Source organism: Podarcis cretensis, assembly GCF_951804945.1.
Source record: "Podarcis cretensis genome assembly, chromosome: 3".
Classification (NCBI taxonomy): domain Eukaryota; kingdom Metazoa; phylum Chordata; class Lepidosauria; order Squamata; family Lacertidae; genus Podarcis; species Podarcis cretensis.
In genome coordinates, this window is record NC_137172.1 from 70,539,310 (window position 1) to 70,564,878 (window position 25,569).

At 40.5% G+C, this 25,569-nt stretch overlaps 1 protein-coding gene across 4 annotated transcripts in view; it reads left to right on the top strand.

Annotated features, from left to right (window-relative positions):
- The window catches only part of CEP85L (centrosomal protein 85L), a 125,207-nt gene that overhangs the window by 90,933 nt on the left and 8,705 nt on the right, over window positions 1–25,569 (top strand). For 3 of the 4 annotated variants that reach the window (XM_079970748.1, XM_079970751.1, XM_079970750.1), the window contains exons 5-11: window positions 8,648–8,769; window positions 16,199–16,316; window positions 17,279–17,461; window positions 19,544–19,696; window positions 21,365–21,519; window positions 23,652–23,769; window positions 24,327–24,377. In XM_079970748.1, the coding sequence (XP_079826874.1) occupies window positions 8,648–8,769; window positions 16,199–16,316; window positions 17,279–17,461; window positions 19,544–19,696; window positions 21,365–21,519; window positions 23,652–23,769; window positions 24,327–24,377 (900 nt within the window). The remainder of the gene's footprint in view (window positions 1–8,647; window positions 8,770–16,198; window positions 16,317–17,278; window positions 17,462–19,543; window positions 19,697–21,364; window positions 21,520–23,651; window positions 23,770–24,326; window positions 24,378–25,569) is intronic. The other variant, XM_079970749.1, reaches the window with a different exon arrangement.

Sequence of the window (25,569 nt, forward strand, 5' to 3'; positions counted from 1 at the left end):
CTCTGGAGGCAGAGCATGGCCATCATAGCTAGTAGCCATTGGTAGCACTCGTCTCCATGAGATCTTGCTGGAAAAGACCTCCTTCACAAAGGATTTCCTTGCTTTAGGAGATTAGGGAATGAGTTTGAATGTTTTGCTTACAGCCAAGGCCATCACAATGTGGGCATATGTCAAACTTTATTGTGGATTTGGAGGACAGGTTTTTTGATGGCGGTTGTATATTAATTTCTAGTGCCTCATTTAATGCATATAAATAAATGTGTAGACCTCATAAAAGGGCTGTTCAGTATCTGCAACCAAGAGGAACAAAGTCCACCAATCATGCATGGTATTCTACCTTAGTCTTGGCAAACTTACTTTTGTTGATGCCAAAAAAAGGATGGTTCCAAGGATGTTTAGCTTTGTGGATCATGTTGTATTGGTCTGCCCCATGTTGTGAGGTGTGTTTAGTTTGAGACAGCTATGGAATCCCAAACTGGCTTTGAAGGAATCTTATGATAGATCCATTATTATTTTTTTGGTTAATGACCATGAATAGTTCCTAGGCCACCATCAAACGAGAGCATTTTACACAGAGAAACAGTATGTCTACAATGCTAGCTACAGAGATGGAAATATCAGTTAAGAAGTTAAGAGTCATGAAACGCTTGTTTACCAAGCAGGTGGTAGGAATTCTGTGCTCAAAGTCCTGTTCATTACAGTTAAATAAACCCCATAGTAATTTTCCCATCTCCTTTTAAATGCTGGGTAGAATCCAGGCCAAAGTACACAAACTACAAGCTTCACTTACTATAGTAAAAGATCTATGTGCTTAAGTTTCTTCCATTGAAAGCAATGAAATTTCATAACTCAATTAAGAGTTTGGTTTTGGCTGGATTATGCAAATAATAGTCCCACAGTGTTTTGTGGGAATTACATCTTGATCGTTTACATGGGTATACTAATGCTTGCTAGCAAATAAGTATGCATTAGATTGCATTCTTTATCAAACATACCTTTCTGCCATTCAGTAACCAGCAAAATGCTAAATAAAATAAAATAAAATAAAAATCTGACAATGCAATCCTATTGCATGTTTACTCAGAAGTAAGTCCCGTTGTGAGATTTAATTGTCAGGTTAAGTGAGTGAGTGTTTATTTTAGGCTCCCAGTTTTTTGGAGAATCTTCCTAATTTCTCTCTAAAATAACATAGATTCCTCCCTGTTTCTCTTATAACTTGGAGTAAATAAGTGATTCATATTCCAATAAATTCTGTTTTGAGTGAAACTATGTTGAGTAAAGTACATAATATATTCCTCCACATTTACTATAAATACCCATGCAAAGGAATTCTGGTGTTTGTGTCTTACGCAGAATTCCTTCATGTTAGCACATCCCAGATGTCTCAGATATAAATAGTAATTAATAAATAAATGCACACTGGAGAATCAAGTCTTAATTTTTGAAAACATCAGAATTAACTGCTGATGCAGTTGTTATAAATGGATCCGGACAAGATTCTGGGAGGCACTATGGTAAGACAGGTTTAGCAATATGTGTTAATTTGCTTCCTGTGTCATCTTCTGAGCTTTGTGGCCACAAGTAGACAGTTCTCTGAGAGTGAACAAAATATATTCTTTTCCTTCTCCTCCTCATTTTTGTTTCATGTTAAAAGCCTTTAGGATGGATGATTATAAGAAAAATCTATATAAACCAGGGATGGCCAACCCATAGCCCTCCAACAAATCACATCATACTTCACAGGTCTGCTGGGGCTGGTGGAGTTAGAGTCTAGCAACACCTGGAAGTCACAGTTCACCACCACTGATCTAGACCATAACTGCTTCTAGTGGTTAAGAGCGGTAGTCTCGTAATCTGGGGAACCGGGTTCGCGTCTCCGCTCCTCCACATGCGGCTGCTGGGTGACCCTGGGCCAGTCACACTTCTCTGAAGTCTCAGCCCCACTCACCTCACAGAGTGTTTGTTGTGGGGGAGGAAGGGAAAGGAGAATGTTAGCTGCTTTGAGACTCCTTAAAGGGAGTGAAAGGCGGGATATCAAATCCAAACTCTTCTTCACACATTTAAATGAGGAGTGCATTTTAATGAGTTCCCACCCATGTCTACAAACATGCACACATGTAAAATGAGAGACTCTACAGGCATCCAGTTTAGAAAACCTGTAGATGACATAGCCACTTTGGCCATTTAAGGGTCTTTGAACTAGTTACATGTTTTCTCATGCTCACTGTTACATTTTCATGGATTTTCATTCATGAGCACAGCTTCTACTCACGCAAGGCAGCCTTTGAATTCCTGTAAAGATGGTAGACACAGGTTTTCCTCAGATGGCCTTTATCAAGCTGCTGACTTTTAAAAGTCAAGTGTCCTATCAAGCACCCTTCATGATGTCAAGTGGTAGAGGTTAGTTTTTTTGGAACAGAGCCAAATCGTTAAGCCCTTTCACTTATTCCCCACAATAAATTACTTGACAATTTTTCCATTTTCTTCATGGCCTTCTTGCAATTACAACGGTTACAGAGCCTAAGAAGTTTATTGCTTTTTCGGACGGTAATAGTCACATTGGTAGCAGGTGGGTCCTCCTTCTCCTTGTGCATTTGCTCCTTACCAGTCCTGCTGCGTTCTTGAAGGAACACTTCATCTGATTGTCATAGTGCTCCACATGCCTAATCTGTAATCAAGACTGCATTATGTTTTCCTGTCTATCCAAGAAAATGCTACATTTTATTTGATTCTTTGATGTTGAATTTATGGCAGACATGTGGGGTTTTTTTGTTTTTTGGGGGATCCTTTTCATACTTTGGTTAGATAATAGAATCCGGCTCTCTAAGTAACTGCATTTGACAGCATCTAGGCTCTCCCCTTCTCTTGGAAGTGCTGGATGTCCCTCCATTGATGAGTTGAAGAATGCCATCAACTCTCAGGCATGTGGTGAAGCCCCAGGACAGGACAGAATCCCAACAGAAGGGCTGAAAGCCAGCTTCAGTTCCTTCCTCATGACACATCTCCATGGCCACATCTTGCATTGTTGGGAACAGGGATCTGCACCACAAGACATGTGTGACTCCAGCATTGCAAACCTCGACAAGAACAATTGTGACCACCATTATTGTATCAACTATCATGAAATCTCCCTGCTAAGTACTGCGGGGAAAGCTTTCACCTGTGTAAATCTCAACAGATTACAGCTACTCACTAATAGGGTGCATTGTCACAATGTGGGTTTAGAGCTCAGAGGTCAACAGTTGACCTGATTTTCTGACTGCGCTGGCTGCAGGAAAAATGCTAAGAGCAGAGATACTCCTTGTGCTCCACCTTCATAGACCTGATAAAGGCCTTTGACCTCATCAGCATTGGTGACCACATGCTACCCAGAGTGGCTGGGGCAACCCAGTCAGATTATTATTATTATTATTTATTGTTGTTATTATTGCTTGAGGTGGTAGACCATTTTGTCAAACTGGACTCCACCAGTACCAGCAACCTTTTCATCAATGCTAAGCTGGACAAGGGTATCGGCAAGGCAGCTATTGCAATGGCTTGCCTCTCCAAAAAGGTATGGAAGAGTGTGATGCTAACATCCAATACCAATATCTGGTCTACCAGGCTTGTGTGTTGAGCATTCTGTTTCATGAAAGTGAATCCTGGGCAATTTACAACCACCAGGAGTGACTCCTCAATGCCTTTCATATGTGCTGTGTTAGGAAGATTTTGGGCATCTCATGGCAGGACAGAGTCTCAGACAAAGATGTCTTCTCCCAAGCCCATATTCCCAGCATGTTCACCCTTATGCCTTAGCAACATTTACACTGGCTTGGTCATATCCACAGAATGGAAGCTGGCAAGATCTCCAAGGACATGTTCTACAGAGTGATGGCTTCAGGCACTAGGCCTGTTGCCAGATCCAAGTCTGCATCACAAAGCTATCTGCAAATGTGACATGAATGCTGCTGACATCAACCCTGCCTTATGGGAATCCTCTGCAGACTATCGCAGTGCCTGGTGACAGTCAGGTTGTATATCCACAGCAGTGACCAGAGGAATGATTACTGGGAAGAATCACCATGGTGCATCTGCTGTAGCAAAATCAGATGCCTTCATCCACCCCACCTGCAATAAAACATGTTTCTCCCATATCTCTACAGCCACAGCTGGTGCTGTAAAACTCCAGTGGTTTGACTTTACCCTCGAAAGGTGCACTCTTCCATTGTCTCCTAAAACAGATGCCAACAAGTAACTTCTAAATCTGAAGGAGTCCGAATCTTTATTAAGGTCAATTTTTTAAAATTTGTGCATGCAACACTTGGAAAGCCCTCCATTGCACTTTGGCATTGCGTTACACATGAGTACATATTAAAATGTCACTGGCATATACGTTCACAGTACTTCTTATAGAAGACTGACAGAAGAGCTGTCGTTAAAGTGTATTTGTATGTTGTATGTATGTAGGCCACAGGCAACCCAAAGATTTCTTTTGTTTTCAGTCAACCAAAACAGTTGACATTTCTTGATCTTTGAGTTAACAGTAGTGCTAACACCAAATGATTATTATATCACTACTAATATTAGTATTAGTATACATTCTTGTTTACTGTTAAGATCCCTTGATCGTGGTGTTTTTCTGTATAACACGCTAAACACATTTCAAAGAAGGTGATAGTTTGTAAAGATCACTAGAGAATTCGAATGTAATGGGAAGATAATATGAACACTTATTAAAACAAGTGCTTCTATACTTAGGACAGACCTTCTGTTATCTCTGGAAAATTCCAGACACACTTGCTCTGAACGTCATCTGAAGTGCCACCTAGAAGTGTTGTCCATAATATTGGCCAGAATATAAGTGGAAGGCTTTCTGGCAAATGTGTTACTGACTTTGGTGCAGGGCTTAAAGGAATTGTGTCCCCCCCCCCATTTGTTTTAACATTATGTGTTAAGTTTTTTAGCTGGTCCATAGGTATGTAGTATGAGTCACCCCGCTGGAGACACTTCTGTCACTGAAGTGTGCTGGCTCCAGGAGGTGTCATAAAAGAAGATGAATTAGATAAATCACAAATGAGATAAAAATAGTATTTTTTTCCTCTCGTAGTTTAGCTAGGATTACAGTGACTCTTCTTCTGAAGGGCGGGGGGCATTTCTTGGAAAACTGCTTAACTTGGAAAGTAGAAGCAGAATGGGTAACTATGTAACACTGAACAAAAATGAAGGCGCAAGTGCCTTTATTAGCTATTTACAGTGTTCCATCAGTTTGTGGAATCAGTGGACAAATTTACACTAAAATTGTGTCATTTAGAAGCCCATGATGGAAACACTCTGCTAGTGTTTAATTTAGCTTTCTGCATTTCTCTTAAAATAGCCACTTGTGTTTGTCAAATTCTCTATCATTATATAGAGGCAAAGACTGGTCTTTCATTCTGCATGAGTGATATTGGCTGCTAGTTGGGTATTTGTAACATGGAATGGTAGCTTCCAGCATTCCAGTAGTGTTCCAGGGTGTGGTCATAACAGCTGTAATTTCCTTGTATTTTGGAACTTGCATGAACATGGGAAGCCCTTAACACAGCATGTTGAACTAAAAGGTTTTTTGTTAATTGACTACACATATGTTTAGTATTGAGAAATCAGTTCCCAAGTGCAAAATCTAATACACAAAATGGGCAGCATGGAACTTAGCGATTTTCCAGAAGGTTGCTTCTTTTATCAGCTGGAGTGCTTTAGTGAGAGGCATGTGAACATAATCTGTTCATGTGCCCTCTGAAAGTCAAAGGCAGGCTCATAGATCCATGTAGATGGCACAATGATGATACTACAAAACATAGCACTGTTGCTTCAAAGCCCTCACTAGGATGCTGGCAGTGAAAGAGCTGCTGTCTGGAAGTGGCCTTAGGGGGAAAAGCGGGGTGGTGGTGGTAATAGCACACAGGCTTCACCACTGAGCGGAAGCACAATCTGTGGAACCTAAAAGAAAGGTGTGTGCATCCAGTAGGCACTATTTCATTGATCTCTCTCTAATTTAAAGGGGCAATAGGATCAGAAACTGAAATAATTTTGTGTCACCTATTTCAGTCCCCAGCAGTGGAAGGCTTCATTTAAATTCACCATTCTTTTAGGGACCTTGCACTGTTTGCCAACCTAAATATGTGTTGATGCAATATGAGACCATTGCTTGCTTTTTTTAAAGCTGTTCTTTCAATAAATGGAATGCCTTTATATCAAGGGTGGGGAACACCTTGCCTGCAGGCCAGACTTGGACCACCAGGCCATTTCCCCTAAAGATGCTCACCTGCCCCGTAGCTGATGTTATAGGTGTTGTCCGGTGTGGGGCAGGTATCAACGTTGCCACAAAAGGCTAATTGGGAAAGTGAGCTCCCGGTTGTTCCTTTGCTGGAGCAAGGCACACACACACACACACCCCCGCTTCCCCTCCCCCACAGGAGAGGGCAACTTCTTCAATAGCTTCAGGCAGCTTCCATTGAAACCACTGCTAAAACAGCTTTCCATCTCCATTTTAGTGGTTTCAGTGGAAACAGCTTGTTGCTATCAGAGCAAGCCAATACTTGAAAATGGTTCTCATGATCTCTTTAACTTTTCTTTTCCTAGGGCAATTGCTCTGTCCTTCACCCATTTACTATGCATACTGTATGTTCCAAATACTATCTTTGTTATATTCTGGATTGCCTATGGTGCGCTTTCATGGTTAAAATGTGGAAACCAAAGCTGAAGACACAGATGGATATCAAAGCCTCACCTGTGTATAGAGTAATACTTGAAGTTTCATATATTTACAGATTTAGATTAGACTGGCCTAGTGTTCTGATTTAAGTAATTTTATGTTATGTTTTTAAAAACCTTCTATTGTGCTTTTTTCTGTCATACTAAACTCAAAAAGCAGTTCAGCTATAATCCTCAAAGAGCTTACTTTTAGAATTGAACAGTTGTCTTTTTAGGAATTCTTCACAATTAAAAATAAATAAAGAGTTGATTGGATCCTTTAGAATTCTAACATCAATATTTAAGAATACCAGGTACTCTTGTCTTTCAGTAACATAGAATTTAATCTGCTTAGGAACCTGCTGTGTGTATTCAACACCATGTGTTCTATATGAATCAAGAGTGCCTTTGTTGTTCTGGGCTGTATCAAGGGAAGTATATTTATAGCACTAGGGGTGGAAGAGTTGGATGCAAGTAGTGGAAAAATCAAGTGTGTGCTTTGGAACAAGGAGCAAAAACAATTATGTCTGAACACGAAAGTGTCTTTGAAAACAACACAAGTACAGGTGGTAAATTCAGTGTTGCATTAGTATGAATGTTCTGTCTGGACAAGCATTTCAGCTTGCCAGATGGAACAATCCCCTCTCTCCTCCCCCTTTCTATGCTGTTCTGGGGATTCTCCCAACCCTGCTGGATCCAATTGAGGGGAGAGAGAGGAAAGCCCCACTGGCAAGCAGAAATCAAGCAGGGCTTCCACTGATGGGGCTCCTTAGATGAATCCCACCCAGAATGTGGAACTAGTCTGATCCTGAACTGGTCTGATCCAGCCATTTTCTTCTTGGGTTCTTGTCCCTCCCCGCAAACTTCTTCAAGTTTACATATTCGTAATAGCATTTTATCTTGGGTTTTTTGAACTCTTGCAGTCCATCAGTTGATTTTATGAGAAGCAATAGATACCTATTTATATGCTAAAAGAAAACCATATTGTTTTATTCACCCTAGGACAGAAACTGATCTAAAACTCACTGAATCCCTTAATATCCTAAAGCCATTCCTTTTGTTCCTGGGTGGCATTTCTTCCAAGCATATGTACTTATTGGATTGAAAGCAAAAAATTCTCAGTAACATGTGTTTTATAAGGGTTTGGAATTGACTTTTAACATGTGGCGGCTTGCCCAGTTACTGATAAGGAAGTGCTACTTGTATATAGTTAAACCTGTATGAAGAAGGATTGTGGTGTAATTCCAATTTACAGGCCACTTTTTTGCACAACCATATTCTTTTGAAATAGATAGCAACTAAAAATAGCAACTTCATGTCCTCACCAAGTATCAAGATTTACTTTTTTAATCACTCTCACCATAAAAGTAAAGTTGAAGAATGAGGCCATTATTTTAATGGTGTCTATAATGCAGCAGCTGATCGTGGGGTGGAGTGGAGGTGCTTACCTGACCACCTGGCAGCTGGGTTGTGGCTGCTTACGAGGTGGGGTGCACAGAGTCATTCCAGCAGACTTGTTGGTGCATTTACACTATGCCTCACCACGGCATTATACTACAAGATCTGCTTTCACTGACTCCTACTAAGCAGCACAGACTGTCAATGGCATAGCTGATATGAGGCAAGATGCTTTATTTGTGCCCTCAGATAATAAACCAGTGAAAAATCACACAAAAAGAAGCCAATGTGAGACTTCAGTTAGCTTTCACTTACATCAAAGAACAAAGCAAGGAAATGTTGCAGATGAAGACTTTATAAATGGCAAAACTACTGTTTGCCAGGTTTCTGTTTCATCTAGGAAGACCAAAGGAAGGACCGCTTTCCAATAGGCTTTCTAAACATACATTTCTCTCAACTAAGCACTTTTAAATATATAAATGGGTGAGTAAGTGTTGTTTTTCTGCTCTTTGACAATATTCTTTTGCACATTTCTTCCCAGGTTCTGAGTGGATCATCTCATCAGAGTTACCCTGCTGCAGGCTTTCAGGATTTCAACAATTGGGAATCCCTGATGAAAATCAAAGAAGGATTGCTAAGGCAAAAAGAGATTGTGATTGATCGGTGAGTAAACTCTATCTTACCTCAGTTGCTTGGAGATTGCCTTGTAAATTGGTTGAGTGTCCCAGAGACTGATTTCCAAAAATGATTATGTGCCCACAAACAAACAAACAAACAAACAAACAAACAAACATGAAAGATGAGTACAAGGGTTTCACATCAAATTTCACAAATAGCTGAACAGTAGAAATGGCCAGGAGAAGGATTGAAAAAACATCAGGTATCATCATGTTAATCAGTGGTACCAGGTATAGTTCTGGAATTATAAAGCTGCCTTTTATTGTCAGACGGATGGTTCGTCTTGCCTCTGACTGTTCTCCAAGGTTGCTTTTCCCAAGCACTGCGGCCAGTCTTGTTTGACTGAGATACCAGGGATTGACTCTGGGATCTTTCATATACAAAGCATTAAGATATAGAACTTCTGGGTATCACACTTCAAAAAAGATATCATAGAGTTAGACATGGTAGAGAAAGGGACAGGGGTTTGAGTACCTTCCATATGAGGGAAAGCTGAAATGTTTGTGGACTTTTAATTATAACAAAAGAAGAATTTGGGAAGGAAACTTGATGGAAGTTCATAAATAATGAATAGCATTGAGAAAGAGAAACACTATTCCCTCTTGGTAAAAGAAAATTCAGCACATAACACACAATTGATTCATGGCATTCTTGAGTCATGGAGAATTGATGAAACCATTGTATTTGTCTCAGGAGTATTGCTTCATTGGGAATCTAACAGACAAAACTGAGTGCACCCATGCTAGAGTTTACAGATTTCAGTGTGAGCAGGATGCAAAATTAGGAATGAGTCTCAAGTCTTTTACATTATGAATCAGTTACATAGTGTGTATTGCATTCAAGTGCATGGAACTCCATATAGTAACTGCGAATACCATACAGTACCATACAAGAGCCTCTAATTTTCTAGTAAGTAATCAAATCTTGATATATTGACAGCATTTCCTGTTTAATATTCTTCTCCAGCTCTATGGCTCTCAGCAGAGTTGATGTATCTAGAGCAGAGATTTTCAACTTTTTTGAGTCCACAGCTCCCTTGACCAACTACCGTATTTTTCGCTCTATAACACGCACCCGACCATAACCCGCACATAGTTTTTATAGGAAGAAAACAAGGGAAAAAAATCTAAACGAAACAGTGGATGTATGATTTTTGTGGTTCATGCTGTGGCCACAGACATGTGATCTGACGGGGAGTTTGGGGTAGCCCAATGCAAAAATCCTGAGGATCCATGTGGATCCATGCTTTGTAACCACATTTTTGCACCACTGCGGCCCCAGGCAACAGTGGGTGCGTGCTTTTTTTGGTGCAAGCTGTAGCCATGGACATGCTATGTGATCTGATGGTGAATTTGGTGTGACCCAGTGCAAAAATCCTGAGGATCCATGTGGATTTGTGCTTTGTAACCACGTTTTAGGTGGGGAGGGAAGGAAATGCACTCAAGGGACAAGGAGTACGCGTGGGGTGGGTGGAGAAGGATGCTGCTAATAATGCAGAAGAGGGGTATAAGAGGAGAAGGAACATGTGTGGGGTGTGTGGAGAAAGATGCTGCTAATAATGCAGGCGAGGGGTTTAAGGGGAGAAGGAACACGTGTGGGGTGTGTGGAGAGGGATGCTGCTAATAATGCAGAAGAGGGGTATGAGAGGAGAAGGCTCCTCTCCTCTCCCGCTTTGCTCCTTTGAAGCAAGCAGGCTCTGCTTCTCTCCTTCCTCCCCGCTCGCTGAAAAACTTTGCTGCTATTTAGCGAGCTGAGTGGGGAGGAGAGAGGGACATGGTTGCTTTAAAGGAGCCAACTGGACAGGAGCCGCTTACATGAGTGTAAGCGGCTCCTCTCCTCTCCCGCATTGCTACTTTGAAGCAAGCAGGCTCTGCTTCTCTCCCTCCTCCCCACTCAGCGGCTCTTCTCCCGCTTTGCTGTTTCAAAGTGAGCCACGGAGGAGGGAAGGAAGGGGAACCATGGATCCTCTGCTCACGACTGCAGCAGATCTCCCCCGCCATTCGTAGGCATTTGCTCCATAACACGCACAGACATTTCCCCTTACTTTCTAGGAGGAAAAAAGTGAGTGTTATGGTGCGAAAAGTACAGTACATTCTTTCTGTGGCACCCCTGTGGGGCTCAGGAGCCCAGTTATGTTACCCCTTGCCTGCAGAGCTGGCAGCCTCTCAGCCTCTTTCGAATGCTCAGCCTCCTCTCCAGTCTCCTTGGGAGTCCTCCAGGAAGCTGCTGCTGCAGTCTCTGATCTCTAAGCTGCCCCCACCCCGCCGCCCTCGCCCCAAAGAGAGCTTATAGCCAGGGCTGCTGCAGTAAACAGCTGTGCAAGCCTTGGGGAGGCAGAGACGAGGGAGGGAGGGAAGGAAGGAGTGACAGAGGCCAGTATTGCCTGCCGCACCCCTAACCATCATTCAAGGTATCCCAGGATGCAACGGCACACTGATTGAAAACCACTGATCTAGAGGATTGATCTAGCATATTTGACATGAATATGGTATCCTTGCAATTTGTGCTTTCAAAATTGATAGCAGTCCCATCTTTAACAGATCCTAACCTCATCAAGGTTTTCACAGATGTCACGAGAGCACTTTCTAGGTAACAGAAACAAATTCAAAGTTTTTTTCATTTGGTAGTTCCCATTTTTGTGTGTACTTTTATTGCTAAAGTCATAGGATGAGGCCTATTGCACAGCGTTGTTTATCAAAGGCTCACTAACCTCCTTGTAGACTTTTAACTTAATTTGTGTAAGAAATGTTTGATACTGATGCCAAACAAGTTGCAAATTATACTTAGATGTTATAGTGGAATGGCTCCCTTTTCCTTTGTAACCACCTATGGTCCCTTGGAAGGGGGTGGTGGCCCTGTATAGCACTCATTGTAATGTGACAAGCTACAACAAGTGTGATCAGAAGTGCTATGAGCTTGCATAGGGGTCCCCAGTCCCTTCTCACTTGCCTCAACAAAAATGCAAAAAAAGAAGAAGCGCAAGTTAATACTGCTGGATTAGCATGCTGAGAATATGGAAACTATAAAGAGTTAGTCACATAGTAAAGGAATATGATTACCCCAGAAACTGCCAAAATAGGTAGTAAAATAAAATAAAAATAGGCAGTAAAATAAAATAAAATTCTTAACACTCCAGTCTGGTCATGTGTTTTGGTCCAGTGAAAGAGAGATAGGTTCATGACTCTATGATGCATGAGTGAGCTCCTTTAAGAATATGGAGCTCACAATACTACATTTTATTTTAGGGGTAGTCTAGTTACAGTTTTTATAATGCATCAAGAAAGAAAGAAAGAAAGAAAGAAAGAAAGAAAGAAGAAAGAAAACAAAACAGAATTTAACACATGTGTAAGCATTTTACTCCCTTCTGTCTAATCTAGAGAAGGATTATTTCTTGTTTTGTTTCATTTTGCTGTACGTGACTTCTTTTGATTAGTTAAACAATATTGAATACCACATGGCTTCATTTTTAACACTAGAGGGAGCAATGGTTTCTTGTATGGTTTTAAGTAGTATATTTGTTGCTTCACTCTGTTGAAAGCATACACACATTACAACTATTGTCTTGTAACACTTGGGATTGTTCTGACCTTGATTGGCCATTGCATGCTATGCATTTCCAACGCTCATGCTGGCTGGCAGTGTCGGTTTGGCAAGTATTGCCTAGAATGGTAGTGTGAATAAATGCCAAATGCTAAACGTATGACATAACTCTCTGAAAATAATAGCACACTCATCAACAATTGCTTAGGCACACTCATCAACAGCTTAGGGACACTCAAAGGGCTTTTAAGGGAAGGTAAATACAAAGCTTAGGATTTGAGGGAAGAGATCTCATTCCACAGAGCATAATGATGTTTGAAATCCTGAAACAGCTGCTGAATCCTTGGCTTAGTGCCACTATTAGAACTGTGGTTAACTAATAACTAATTCCCTGACCATTGAAATGGATACTTTTGGGGTTTGGGGTCTCGTGAACAAAATACTGTTTCATTACAAGGGTTAGAACCTTGTGCTGGGTATAACTTAGTTCTGTACATGCCTACCCAGAAGTAAGTCTGATTTAAATTGGAGGTCAGATGGCAGCCAAATTGTTCAGAAGCAGGTAATCATACACACACACACACACACACACACACACACACACACACACACAGAGAGAGAGAGAGAGAGAGAGATGCCTTTTGCAAATGAAATAAAACACACATTGCTTATTTTTGTTTGTTTTTTTCAGCCGTCTCAGGCTCAAATAGCACATGAAAAGCAGGTATGCACTGCAACATTTTGTTGTGGTGTCCCAACTGTATCCTTAAAAGCCATGTAAGGTCATGGCCGTCACCATATTTAGGATTGTTACACGCCATGTGAAGAAATACTTTTGACAATCTACTTGAAATATCTGAAATGAACTAAAATTATGTTTTGTATTCCTGCTGTGCTAGATGATGTAGAAAGACTTATGTGGGGGCTAAAATTAATTCTGATCATACAGCTGTCAAATATTGCCGGCTGAGTTCTTGAAGATGTGCCATTAGTGCATGCAAACTGCATGTATAAACATGCTTTCTTTTATCATGCATTTATTTTTCAGGAGTTACACTGCAGTTGTAAAAGTTCTACATTAATAAGGCTATATAAAATGTTTCTGAACTGACTCAAAATTAGATTCAAAACGGTTGAACTTTTACTGAGCCATTTTTTTAAAAAAAATGTTTGTGTCTGAGCTGAAACTAAACTGGAAAGTCTAAAAATGGTAATGAAGCTAAACAGGAACTGAACATATGTTTAGTTTTTGGGTTTATGGATACAGAGGGAATGTTAGTTCTTACACTAACATTTGAACAGTATTATCTAAAGCATATCTAAAGCAAATTAAAAAATGGGGATCTTTTCTGAGTGACTGCTTTGTCTCACAAAATCTGAGTCCCTTTGAAGCTTATTGTACTGTGTTTTATTTATTTAGCAGAATTTGTATACCACTTAATTTTACATAAAACTGATAAGTGGTTTACAAAGAATATGTAAAAGTTAAAGTAAATCCCATGCTGTGGGTTACTAAAACTGGAACAGGTAAAAGATATGGCAATGTGACAAATGGTTTTACAATTTAAATATTTTTAAATGTTTAATTTTTCAGTGTCAATTTTCATACAGATAAGAAAAATAAAGATAGTTTTTTAAGAGGACAGAATACACACCACAATGACAATGCATATTGTCAGCTCACTCGTTCAGTAAAAGTAAAAGTTCAGAAAAGTCTTGAAACAACTTACAATTAAAAAATTTAATATAGAGTACAATATTAAACATGGATTCAATACAGAACTATATATTTATCATTACTAATTTTCTAAAAGGGCAATTCTTCCTCTCAGTTTGGCTTGTTATTTACACTATAAAAATGTTTCTTGACTTAAAAGTATAATCCTCTGCATTTGGATGCAAAGGACTGCATCTAAGTCATACTCAGAACAGATCCACTGAAATACATGGTCTTAAGGCTCATTGAAGGGACGCAGGTGGCGCTGTGGGTTAAACCACAGAGCCTACGGCTTGCTGATCAGAAGGTCGGCGGTTCGAATCCCTGCGACGGGGTGAGCTCCCATTGCTCGGTCCCTGCTCCTGTCAACCTAGCAGTTCGAAAGCATGTCCAAGTGCAAGTAGATAAATAGGTACCGATCCAGCAGGAAGGTAAACGGCGTTTCCGTGCGCTGCTCTGGTTCACCAGAAGCTGCTTAGTCATGCTGGCCACATGACCTGGAAGCTGTACGCCGGCTCCCTAGGCCAATAAAGCGAGATGAGCGCAGCAACCCCAGAGTCGCCCACGACTGGACCTATGGTTAGGGGTCCCTTTACCTTTACCTTTTAAGGCTCATTGGTTTCATTAAATCTGCAACTTTGTCAGATACAAATATTACTCAAAGTGTGGATACTATTGGCAGGAGTCAAGTATAACTTTTGGTGATGAGACTATATTATTGGGCACAAAAGCTAACTGTTTTTAGTTTAATAGTTACAGAGATTGGTTGTTGCCACCTTACACACATGTCTGCAGAAAGGAAAGAGAATCAAATGACCCAGTAAACATGCAGACCAGTGATAGCCAACCAAGCATTTTGAAAGTTCACAATTGCACCCATACTGTTGTTACCAACTATTTAGAGAAGACTTCCCATCTATGGAGTATATGAGTTCAATATAGCATATAATTCAAAATGAAGAGGTGGAAAACTGGAGGTACCATTAGGGTGGAAAAATAGAAGCTGATAATTGGAAGAATGTAAGACAAAAAGAGAGGGGAAATACTGCAAATGTTGGAGAGAGAAAAATTATTGTTTTGAATGTTGCAAAATAAGGATTCCATTTTTGTATGTAGACTCAGATCACTACATAGCAGAGACTTGAGGTCTTACTATCTGGAATGTATTGGAAAATGTTAGAATTACCTGCAGACTGGCAGACAGCCGAGTATATAGTTTCCATTGCTGCACTCTGACTAGGCTTGTGAGATCACCATGCTATCTTTTTTTAAAAGCAAAGCCCTATCATTGTGTGGTTATATAGTGGATTAATAGCAACAGCTGTTGGAGTAACAAAGGATTAAAGCAACCATACAACATTATCAGCAATGAAATGTACGTGGCACAAGGCCTTTTATTGTCAGATAACTCCAGAGATTTATAGGATTATATGTATGGTAGGGAATGTTTTTGCAGATCATTTTGGCATCCTTTCTGAATACTTTGACAACTTTTTAAAGCTCATGTTAGATTTACTGTGAGAATTAATACTGTGAAATATAATTGCATAAGAAATAAATGAAACATTTTTGTTCTATTTTTTTGCAAGCAACTTTTAGTATTGTTATGTTATTATGTGCAAGTAACAGTTGGTTATGCAAATATTGCATTGAATTCACCTATAACAAAATGGAATAGTCAGGTATATTGAGCCATTGCATATTACAGGGGGTGGTTGAAGCCTTCACTGAATCAAACAGCTTTCTGTTGGCATATGGACACCGATTGTATACAGCCCATCATATTTTAACAAAAGTGACATATAGTCCCAAGTCTTCAATTTAGAGTTCTGATAGCACCGTGTAGGCATACCAGGCCTCCATTAACCTTAGGAGGAGCAGCAAGTGATCTGCTTCAGTTCACAAAGAGCTGCCAAATGCACTGAAGGGAATCAGGAGGTCCCCACAGGCAGGAATCTTCTATATCCACACTAGAGCTAATGTACCCATACCAGAATGTTGATCTGGTCATGGCAGTTTCACTTCCATAGTTAATACAAAGTTGTGGAACAACTTTGAGATGAATCGACAAGAGGGTGAAAATGGAAATACTGGGAAGCATGATTCAAGTTTCATGTGTTCTTTCTTTGTTTCTGTTCTTTCTCTTATGAATTACAGGCAGAACCAGCAAATTAACCTTTTATATCAGAAAATAAGGGAGAATGAACTCCGAGCTCAGCAAGCAAGGCTCGGGCATATTGTGAATTGTGAAGACCCTTACATGAGTAGTTTCCAGGTACGAATTATTATTATTATTATTTTTAAATCATGAGGATATTCTGCACACACTTGTTATGATGAAAGGCAAGCCCAGACTCATCTCATAGTAACTTGTATTACATTTGGAGAAATGCAAAAAGTTTTGCCTTCCAGACAAATCAAATTATGGTTAAATACATAACCATATTGGAGCAGTCTTATATATTGATAATTTTAAATCAATTCAGTGCATGTGTTGTTACTACCCCCTTGCATTTCAAAACTAGTATCTCATTACATTTTATAAGCTTGGAATTTAAAACACCTCAGATACAAAAGTGAAGAGATACGTATTAATGAAATAATTATTTGTGTTGCATCATGAAAGAATCTGAGCAGCTATACTATTTCAGAATGTAGGTTAGAGGTTTTATTCTTGATGAACAATTTTGTCATTGGTTAACCTTTTTGTCTAGATTAGGCCTGACCACTACAGTCTATAAAATGTTGAGAGCAGATATATGGTTTGAGAAAGCGACTATGACAATTCCACCCCATAAGGTTAAGTTTTGTGAAACTTCTTTCACTGTGTTTGTAGGGGAGGACTAAAGGTGGGAGGGAGTTGACCTGACATGGTTCGTTGTACATGTTGAATTGCATAAAAATGAACTGCCAAACTCATTTTCGTTTTTGTTTCATGCTCAGATGCATATTTTTTTATTTATAAAACTACATAAAATATCAGTGCACTATACAAAATATGCAAGTACAACAAAACATAAAAAATATGCTGGGATATCAGCTGGAAACTGGATGTGTGCTATAGCTCAATATTACAAACAATAGGTTCTTTGTTGTCCACTTCTGTATGTGCATTACTTAAAACAATATAGCATTCAATATGTTGTACTCTTGCTGAGTTGGCCACTCTGATCCAGGTGAAAGGTTTAGAACAGCATCTTCTCATCTGTTCCCTTTCCCTCCTTTCCTTCTTCAAAGCAGCCTCAGTATGAGAGCACAGCGATGCAGGCTCAATTTGCAGAGAGATCTGTGGCCCACTGTGAAAGGGACGAGCTGGAACGAAAGCTTGCAGCAGTGCAGAGTAAGGAGCTACAACTCAGTGAGTTTCTCAAACAAATGGCAAACAAATCCAATGAAGATAAAAAGAAGATGGAAGAAAAGGTGGGTCTTGCATTTTCCCAAATGGTTTTAGTGCTGAGACAAGAACATATATTTCTCAGACAAGTTGGCTGTACTTAAGGCTTCAGAATGATCCATAGCATCTTTTTTTCTATATGACTCACAGGGCTGATACTACCATTTTATACAGCTTTATTCCTCTGGAGGGGAAACTTTTTTTTTTACTGGAGCTGCACTGCATTATCTTGAAGGATGGGACAGGGTGAATGTGTGTATTTAATTTACTTGCACCTTAATCCCTCCAGTGTTACAATTGCTCTTAGTTTTTTAATTGTTAGAGCACAGAAATCATAGAGACTGAGGAAAAGTACAATTTGAGAGATTTTAGAGCAGTGCCAATTGTAGTGCATTTCACCTTATCTATTGGAGCCTCTTTCATGACCACACTACAACTAAAAAAGTCAAAATGGCAGCCAATGCAACAGCCTTTGGAACCAAGACTAGATCAGTTCTGCACATTATGAAAATGAAGCAAATAATTGCTAATGTTGTTCTTCCAAGCTGTGGAAGAAAAGGAGTTGCCGTATTTTTCGTCTCATAGGACGCTCCATCCCATAGGACGCACCTAGTTTTTTGGGGGGGAAATAAAGGAATTTTTTTTCCCTTTATTTCCCCTCCAAAAGCAGGTCAGGGAAACCAAACCAGGTCGAGGAACGGCGCTGCGCCTCCCTGCTGTTCCCCGAGCTTGTGGGGCTGGCCGATGTCTGCCTCAGGCGGCAGGCTGCTATCCGCAGCATGGGGAGCCCTGCGGAGAACTCCCGCAGGGCTGCCTAGGCTGCGGATGTGTTCCCGAAGCGCCGGGCGCTCTGCTTTCAGGGCGACCGGCGCTCCGGGAAGCAGGCTGCTATCCGCAGCCTAGACAGCCCTGTGGGAACTCCCGCAGGGCTGCCTAGGCTGCGGATGTCTTCCTGAAGCCTGGAGAGCGAGAGGGGTCGGTGCGCACCGACCCCTCTCGCTCTCCAAGCTTCAGTGAAAGCCTGCATTCGCCCCATAGGACGCACCCAGATTTCCCCTTCATTTTTGGAGGGGAAAAAGTGCGTCCCATAGGGCGAAAAATACGGTATGTAAGGCACAATCCCTCCCCCCAAAAAACCAACTTAAAAAACCAGCTATTATGAAATCTTCTGATGGATGTTAGTTTTGGATCATGTGCTGTTTGGATTAGGAGTATAGATTTGAAACTTTTCTTTATCTATGGCAGTCATACATCCAAGAAATAGGCCCATAGGAAATATTTTGGAGAAGTTTGTGAGCCTCATTAGTGACCATTATAATTCCTTAGTTCCTCCTTATTTATCCTCTCACTTCTATTCCTGGCTGAACCTCACTCCTGGAAAGGTATTTGTGTATGCATTCAAAGGCCATGCCTAGCATGGATATTTCACATGCGGCCTTGCTTATATAATATGATAAAAGCTACAGAATATGGAAGCAAGTTTCAAACTCTCATAGTGACTAGTAACCAAAAGTCTACAAGACTTTTGCAATAGCAAATGATTAACATGAGCAGGGCTTCCTTATCCTGTAGACATTTTCTCACAGAGGCTCTTGCTCACATTTTCACATATGGGGGGGGGGGGTGGGCACAAAAAAATGTGGTTGACTGTTGTATGTACAAGATACTGGTAGGGGTTATGTATGAAACTGCCCACGGGTCTAAAGCTCAAATCCATACAATCACAGAAGCAAAATTTTTAATTGCTCTATTTTGGAAGAAAGAAAAAAGCAAACCAATCACTTGTGTTTATATATATGTTTTGTAGTTTCTGAACTGCTGATTTAAATAAAGGAAAAGCATCTTTAGATAAACACACATCTAACTACTTTTAAACAGTAAAGAAATGTTTAGCTATGGAAATAGTCAGCAAGAGCTCTTAGCTTTTAAAAAGATAAATGACCTATAACAATCCATTTATCTTTTAAATAAAAACAGTTCTACTCCCTGCTGAGAAAATAACTTTCAGAATCTGCTCAGTTTTAAGTATCAAAGAAATCTTTCAAATTACCTTGTGCATATTTGATTCCGACCTCAAAGAATGAGATGCAATATTACTCTCTTTTTAGCTCAAAACTAGAGACAGGTACATAAGCAGCCTGAAAAAGAAATGCCAAAAAGAATCAGAGCAAAACAAAGAGAAACAGAGAAGAATTGAAACTCTTGAAAAGTACCTGGCTGACCTGCCAACACTGGATGATGTTGAAAGTCAAAGTAAACAGGTAATCTGTGTTTCACCTAGAGCTTTTGCTAAATGCATATTATGAATTGCAGAACATAATACTTGCTCACAATGTCCTTGGGTAAACATTAAAAGGTCATGACCGCCTGTAACATCTCTGCATAAGCCCTGTAGAAGTGATTGAGTGCTGCCCCAAAGCTCCTACACAGATCTCATAATGTTCTAGTGAATTGTGCTCAATGATTTAATAAGAAATTTGCAGTTGCCAGAACTCGAAGGTTAAATTTGTTGCTCTTCATCTATATTCTGTTCCTTTTCTGTTAAGGGAACAAATAATTATGAAAAACAGTATCTGGTTTCTTTTGTTCTTGACTGGCATAGTAATACATTGCTGCAATGTTTACATTAAGATTTTTTTTATAATCATCATCATCATCAGACACATATCTAAGAAAAGTCAGCAGAAGTGAGAGCCTTTGTTATGCATAATTTTAAAAAAATCAAAATGCAATGTAATTAATAAATTCAAGGAGACTGTTGGTTTGATCCATGATTGCAGATGTTTTATAAAACGAGAGCCCAAAAAAAGGAGCACCCTGGAAACAAAAAGAGGGAGATGAAGCTTCAGAAACATGCTTAAAGTGGAACCATTTATTGAAAGTTCAGTGTGCCTGCTGCATTTTGATCTATTCCCTCCTATTTTGATGAAACCTGTTTTGAACAAATGACTACAATATGTGGAATACAATTTTTAAATGGTTTTGCTCCTGAATAAAGTTATATTCTGAAACACATTGACAATGTTCCATTTTCTAATAAATTTTAAACTGTTCCATTTCTAACATCATGTTGAAGCTTTGACTCCCTTTTTGTTTGTTTCTGCTTCTTGAAGCAAACCTCTTGAGAATAGTAAAGTGTGATTGATCCATGACCTTCAGAGGTCCTGGAAACATTGCTTGCCTCAGTCTCTCCCCCCACCCTACCCTTTGTGAAATCTCCAATTTGCAAACAATATGATTCTTGAAGCATGTTAAAGAATACCATATGACAAGAAATGGGAAAAGAAATAGTTCATGATCATTTAGCACTGAGACACAATAAAAAAGTCAGACACATCAAAAGAACTGCAAATATAACTCAATGTATCATAGTACACGGATCATTTTAAAATAACAAAAAAATACAGTCAAATGAAAGGTAGGAGGAAATACAACTAAGCAACCTGATATGGACAAACAACACTTGAGTTGCCAATAAAATATTGTAAAGCTGGATTCAGATTATGTAGTATTTAAGTCTTGTTTATATCAGGGCTTATGCATATGATTTAAAAAAAATAAATCCTCCAATCTTCAGTGGGTCTGGATGAAAAATACTCTGATAAAGGTGTCCAAGCATCTACTGTACTTCGAATCATACGTCAGTGGAATATCCATCCACATAGAAACAATTGCCTATTATAATACTTGACACTGAAGAGCAACATATGGTAACAAAGCACCTGACAATTCAGTGTCTTGTTATACACATCAGGAAGTTCAGTTATATTCTGTTCTATTAATTGTTCCAGTACTGTATTACTGTTCCAGTATTGTATTACTGTGTTCGAAAGCATTGTATGAATAAATTAACAACAACACCACTTTGTTGGTTATTTGATCTACAGTAAACATGCTTCTATATAAAAAATATTTTGGCTTCTCTCTAGCTTCAAGTTCTTGAAGAAAAGAACAAGCAGCTGAAAGCTACTTTGGCTGAGCTCGAAAAGGCTCTAGAAGAGTCCAAAACACAGTGTAAAGAACAAGAATTGCAGCTAGTTTGTCAAAAAAAGAAAGAAAAAGAATTGGTAACAGCAGTGCAGAGGTATGAATAATTAACTTGATCTGTCGTTTATGACTCTCTAGGATCTTTCTATTCCCTTCTGCGTCAGTTTAGTTTTGGTGAAGAGATTCACGTGAACTCTGTTGTAATGTCAAATGCCAGACTGCACTACACAGAAGGCAATGATGCAGTATGTTGCAAAGCACAATTGAGATGTGTCAGACTACAGCAATGTCATTTTTAATACGTGGGCATTGTTGAATTGCTGCTTTTAGGGAAAGAGGGTTGAAAATGAAAAATATGAGGTTGAGCTGAGAAGGATGTAACAGAAAGCCTGCCTGGTTGCTGAGGATTCAGGTCTTCTAACTAATCATGTACTTGTCTAGAGTAGGGACCTTGAACTGTTAACTTGTGGACCAAATCAATCTCATAGAAAGATGCCATCTGGTCGTAGAAATCTTGTTGAAGGTATTAGAAATACTTCAGGTACTATTCCTGCCACCACTTATATCTTAGACATTTTAGGCATGTCAAAGCTGTCATTCAAAGTCTAGTTTTGCTGTTTGAACTACAAACAAGAGGAAATAAGGGGGACTTGCCTGCACAGTAGCTTATGAGCACACAGACATCCTTTACTGTTTCCTGGTTAAGGTGAATCACACCAAGCAACCACATATGCAGTTTCCCGAATGAACAGTCCCTACAGCTGACATATTCTGGCTAGAAAGTTGTAGGGCATCTGCCTAAAGTTAATGGTACAATGGAAACATTCCTCCTTACCATAACAAGTTCCAAAGGAGCATTCAGGTGTCATTTGTGCCACATGTTTCCCCAGTTAGCATCAGTAGGGCAGAGACACCATGACATGCATTAACCCACTGACCACTTGGTTGGTGAATGCAAAATCAAAGGAATGAACATGAACATTCCATTCTGGTTGACGGGTCGAAAGAGTGTGGTTTGGTTACTATAAGTTAGTTTTGCCTTGGGGATCAAATTCTTACTTAGTTGTTAACTCATTGAATGGCTTTGGATACGTTACTGTCTGTGAGCTGCCTTAATAGTTGCAACTGTTCCGCAATGGATTTGTAGTTACAAAGAAACAGGAAGCAGGATAACAATTCCAGATGGATGTTAAAATGAGAGAATGTCACTGCAGCACAGACTAATTTATTTAGAATTGTTTTGTTTAGAATCTATTGTTTTATAAAAGGCTTTTAAAAAGCAAAAGCTAAAGGAACACTCTTTTGAAATTATGCAATAAAGGTAATGGAAGCCATTTTAGAATTTAATTTCCAGTAGTCTGAAACATGTGACATTTCAGTTCGTGACCCTGCGTTGCTTAAAAGTGCATGCCACAAAAGCTTTGTTCAAATGATGAAAGGTTAGGTATTTGGGACAGTTAGCCAGATCACTGGGTGCATTGTTTCCATCTTACATCTGGTACCTATTGCATTTGTGAGTGTGTAATCCACCAGGGTGGCTTTGCAGTCTCCTGAAAGTCTATAAATATTTGAAGCAGAGTCTTGTTTCTAAATTTAAACAACAATTGTCATTGTCATCATTTGTGTTTTCATTTTTGAAAGATGAGGCGGAGGGAAGCAGAAGTGTGATTCTTCCCTGTGCTGGGGCATTTGAGTGTTGTTGACAGGGTAGGTTACCCAGGACTCTGCGTAACCAGAGATTGGGGAAATTTCTGCTGACCCCAGGCAGCTAGTCATCTGGAAGCCTGATTTCAGATATCCACCAAGTCTTGCTGCAATTCTAGTTAATCTCTTGTAACACTGAGGCAGCCAACGTGGTGCCCTCTAGGTTTTGGACTCCAATTCCCATCAGACTCAGCCAGCATGGTAAGTAGTCAGGAATGCTAGATGTTGCAGTCGCAACAGCATCTGGAGGGTACCAACCCTGCTATAAAGGGCTGTAGGTTCTGATGGCACTCTCAGAGGAAGAATTGGCTGTCTACAGGATCATTTCTTAAAATGAACCTGTCAACATAAATGTGCAAACCCACTCCAATAGCATGCATTAACCATAAAACATCTCCAAGAATGAATCTGTGTATGGAATCTTTGACTTTTGCAGAGCTTACTTGTTTCCTGCACAGGATTTGACTCTGTAGTTTTGGTATGCAATTTCTGCTTTCTTCTTGCCTTTTCAAATCCAAACTACAGCCTGCAACAGAAGGTAGAAAAATGCCTGGAAGATGGTGTCCGCCTTCCTATGTTGGACACAAAACAGCTTCAGAGTGAAAACGAAAGCCTCAAAGAGAAAAATGAGAAAGCTAGCAAGGTCTGAAGAGCTCTTTTTGCTACTGATGTTTTCTGTTACTATATTGTCAACCTGTTGTTGTGTCTCCCTGCCCCAATATATGTTTCCAACAGCAGCCAGTGAAGCACTGGCAGGTGCCACTGGGTGGCAGTAAAGATGGGAGGATAAAATATACCCAGAAAGAGTAATGTACAGAGTCAGACCATTGGCCCATCTAGCTCAGTATTGTCCACACCCAGGGGGTGGGAGGTTGCAGTTGCTGATTGACTACTTGCCCCCACTAAGCGGTTGTGCACTTAGGCAGGGCAGGCCAAGACACCCTCTGTCTCCACCACTTTCCAACCATTTCTGAGCATGTTTTCCCCTACCCCATAACTGCCCCCACAGCATCATAAGACTTTTCTTGTTACTAATTTCATTCCTGATCTTGCAGCATCCTAAGTTGTTGTGTTTTTTATAGCAGTGCATGTCCTTTGTGCCAATTCCCAAGTTTACAACAAATTAGATACCTTGACCTCACAAAAATTTGACAGATACATCAGAGATACAAAGAGCATTTTTGTGTGTTCTCCTAACAGGTCATAGACAATCAACAGAATCAGATTGCCGAGATGACTTTAGAGATTCAGGTAATGAATTGTGTTTTTCAGGCGTTTAACCTTAGCCTTACTATTGATGAAGATGCATCCTCTCCATGAAAAGAAGGGTTGGCCGTAGGAGCTTCATGAGACAGCAGTAATCTACAATATCTGTTTAATGGTAGTTGTGCTTTTATTTGTAATCTGCTTTGGGTTCCCAAGACAGAATGGCTTCATATAAATGCTCTGTATACTTGAATGATGCCACAACCTTCACATAAACATAATGCAGGGAAGAAGAAATGCATGACAAGAATTAAAGCTGAAGTCTAGGGCTCGGTAATGTTAGGTTTTCAACACTGCAATCTGGTGGTACACTGTGATGTTGAAAGGGTGGAATAAGCTTCATTGGCCCCAGCCCTGCCAGGCACCGGAGTGAAACTGTCACCACTGCTGCCGAGGTGGTTTCATCCCGGGACCAGAGCTGATGCAGCTAGAGGGGTGGGCTCCCACGTCCAGGAGAAAAGATGCAGCCCACCCTCCTGGGTGAAGGCAGCTGGACAGCGGTGCTTGTCAGGCCCCATTCTCAGGGTTCCCTCTGCTTTCGCACATGTGGGCTACCTATCTGTCCCGTGCGAAGGCAGCAATGGATGAGGCCACCACAGGAATGCGCCATCTGTGTGGCTTCAACCCCCTCCCTCCGCCTTGGCAGCTGCCTGTGACAGGTGGAGGGGGTTGATCAGCTGAGAAGCAGGCTGCCTTCAATTGCCCGCTTCTCAGCTATTCAAGCCCCTGTGGGGCTTTGTTAAATTGCTCAACTGAGTGAAGCAGTTTAAAGAAGTCGTCTGGCTCTGCTGGTGGTTGTGGTATGAGAGCCAGAGGGCTGTTTCATCCAGCGGTATATTGCAGGTGAAACAGCAGTCGCTCCTGAGTCTCTCTGGAGGCAGGGGGACTTGGGAGCAGCTGCTGTTTCACCCGCGATATATTGCTGAGTGAACAGTCATTGCTGTCTGGCCCTCATACCAGTCCTGGGTGATACATTGCACAGACTTGTCTGGCACTTGCTTGTTTCAGCCACCTTTAAAGCGCAGGCAGAATCATGTGCACATAGGAAGCATTTCTTCGCCACTGGAGCCCATGGGCCTGCTGCCCTCATCCAGCTGTCAAAACAAGCTAAGGCAGCAGAAGCAATACACCCCTTTCCCCCTTATTCATACCACAAGACCATCAAGAGAGCTTCCAG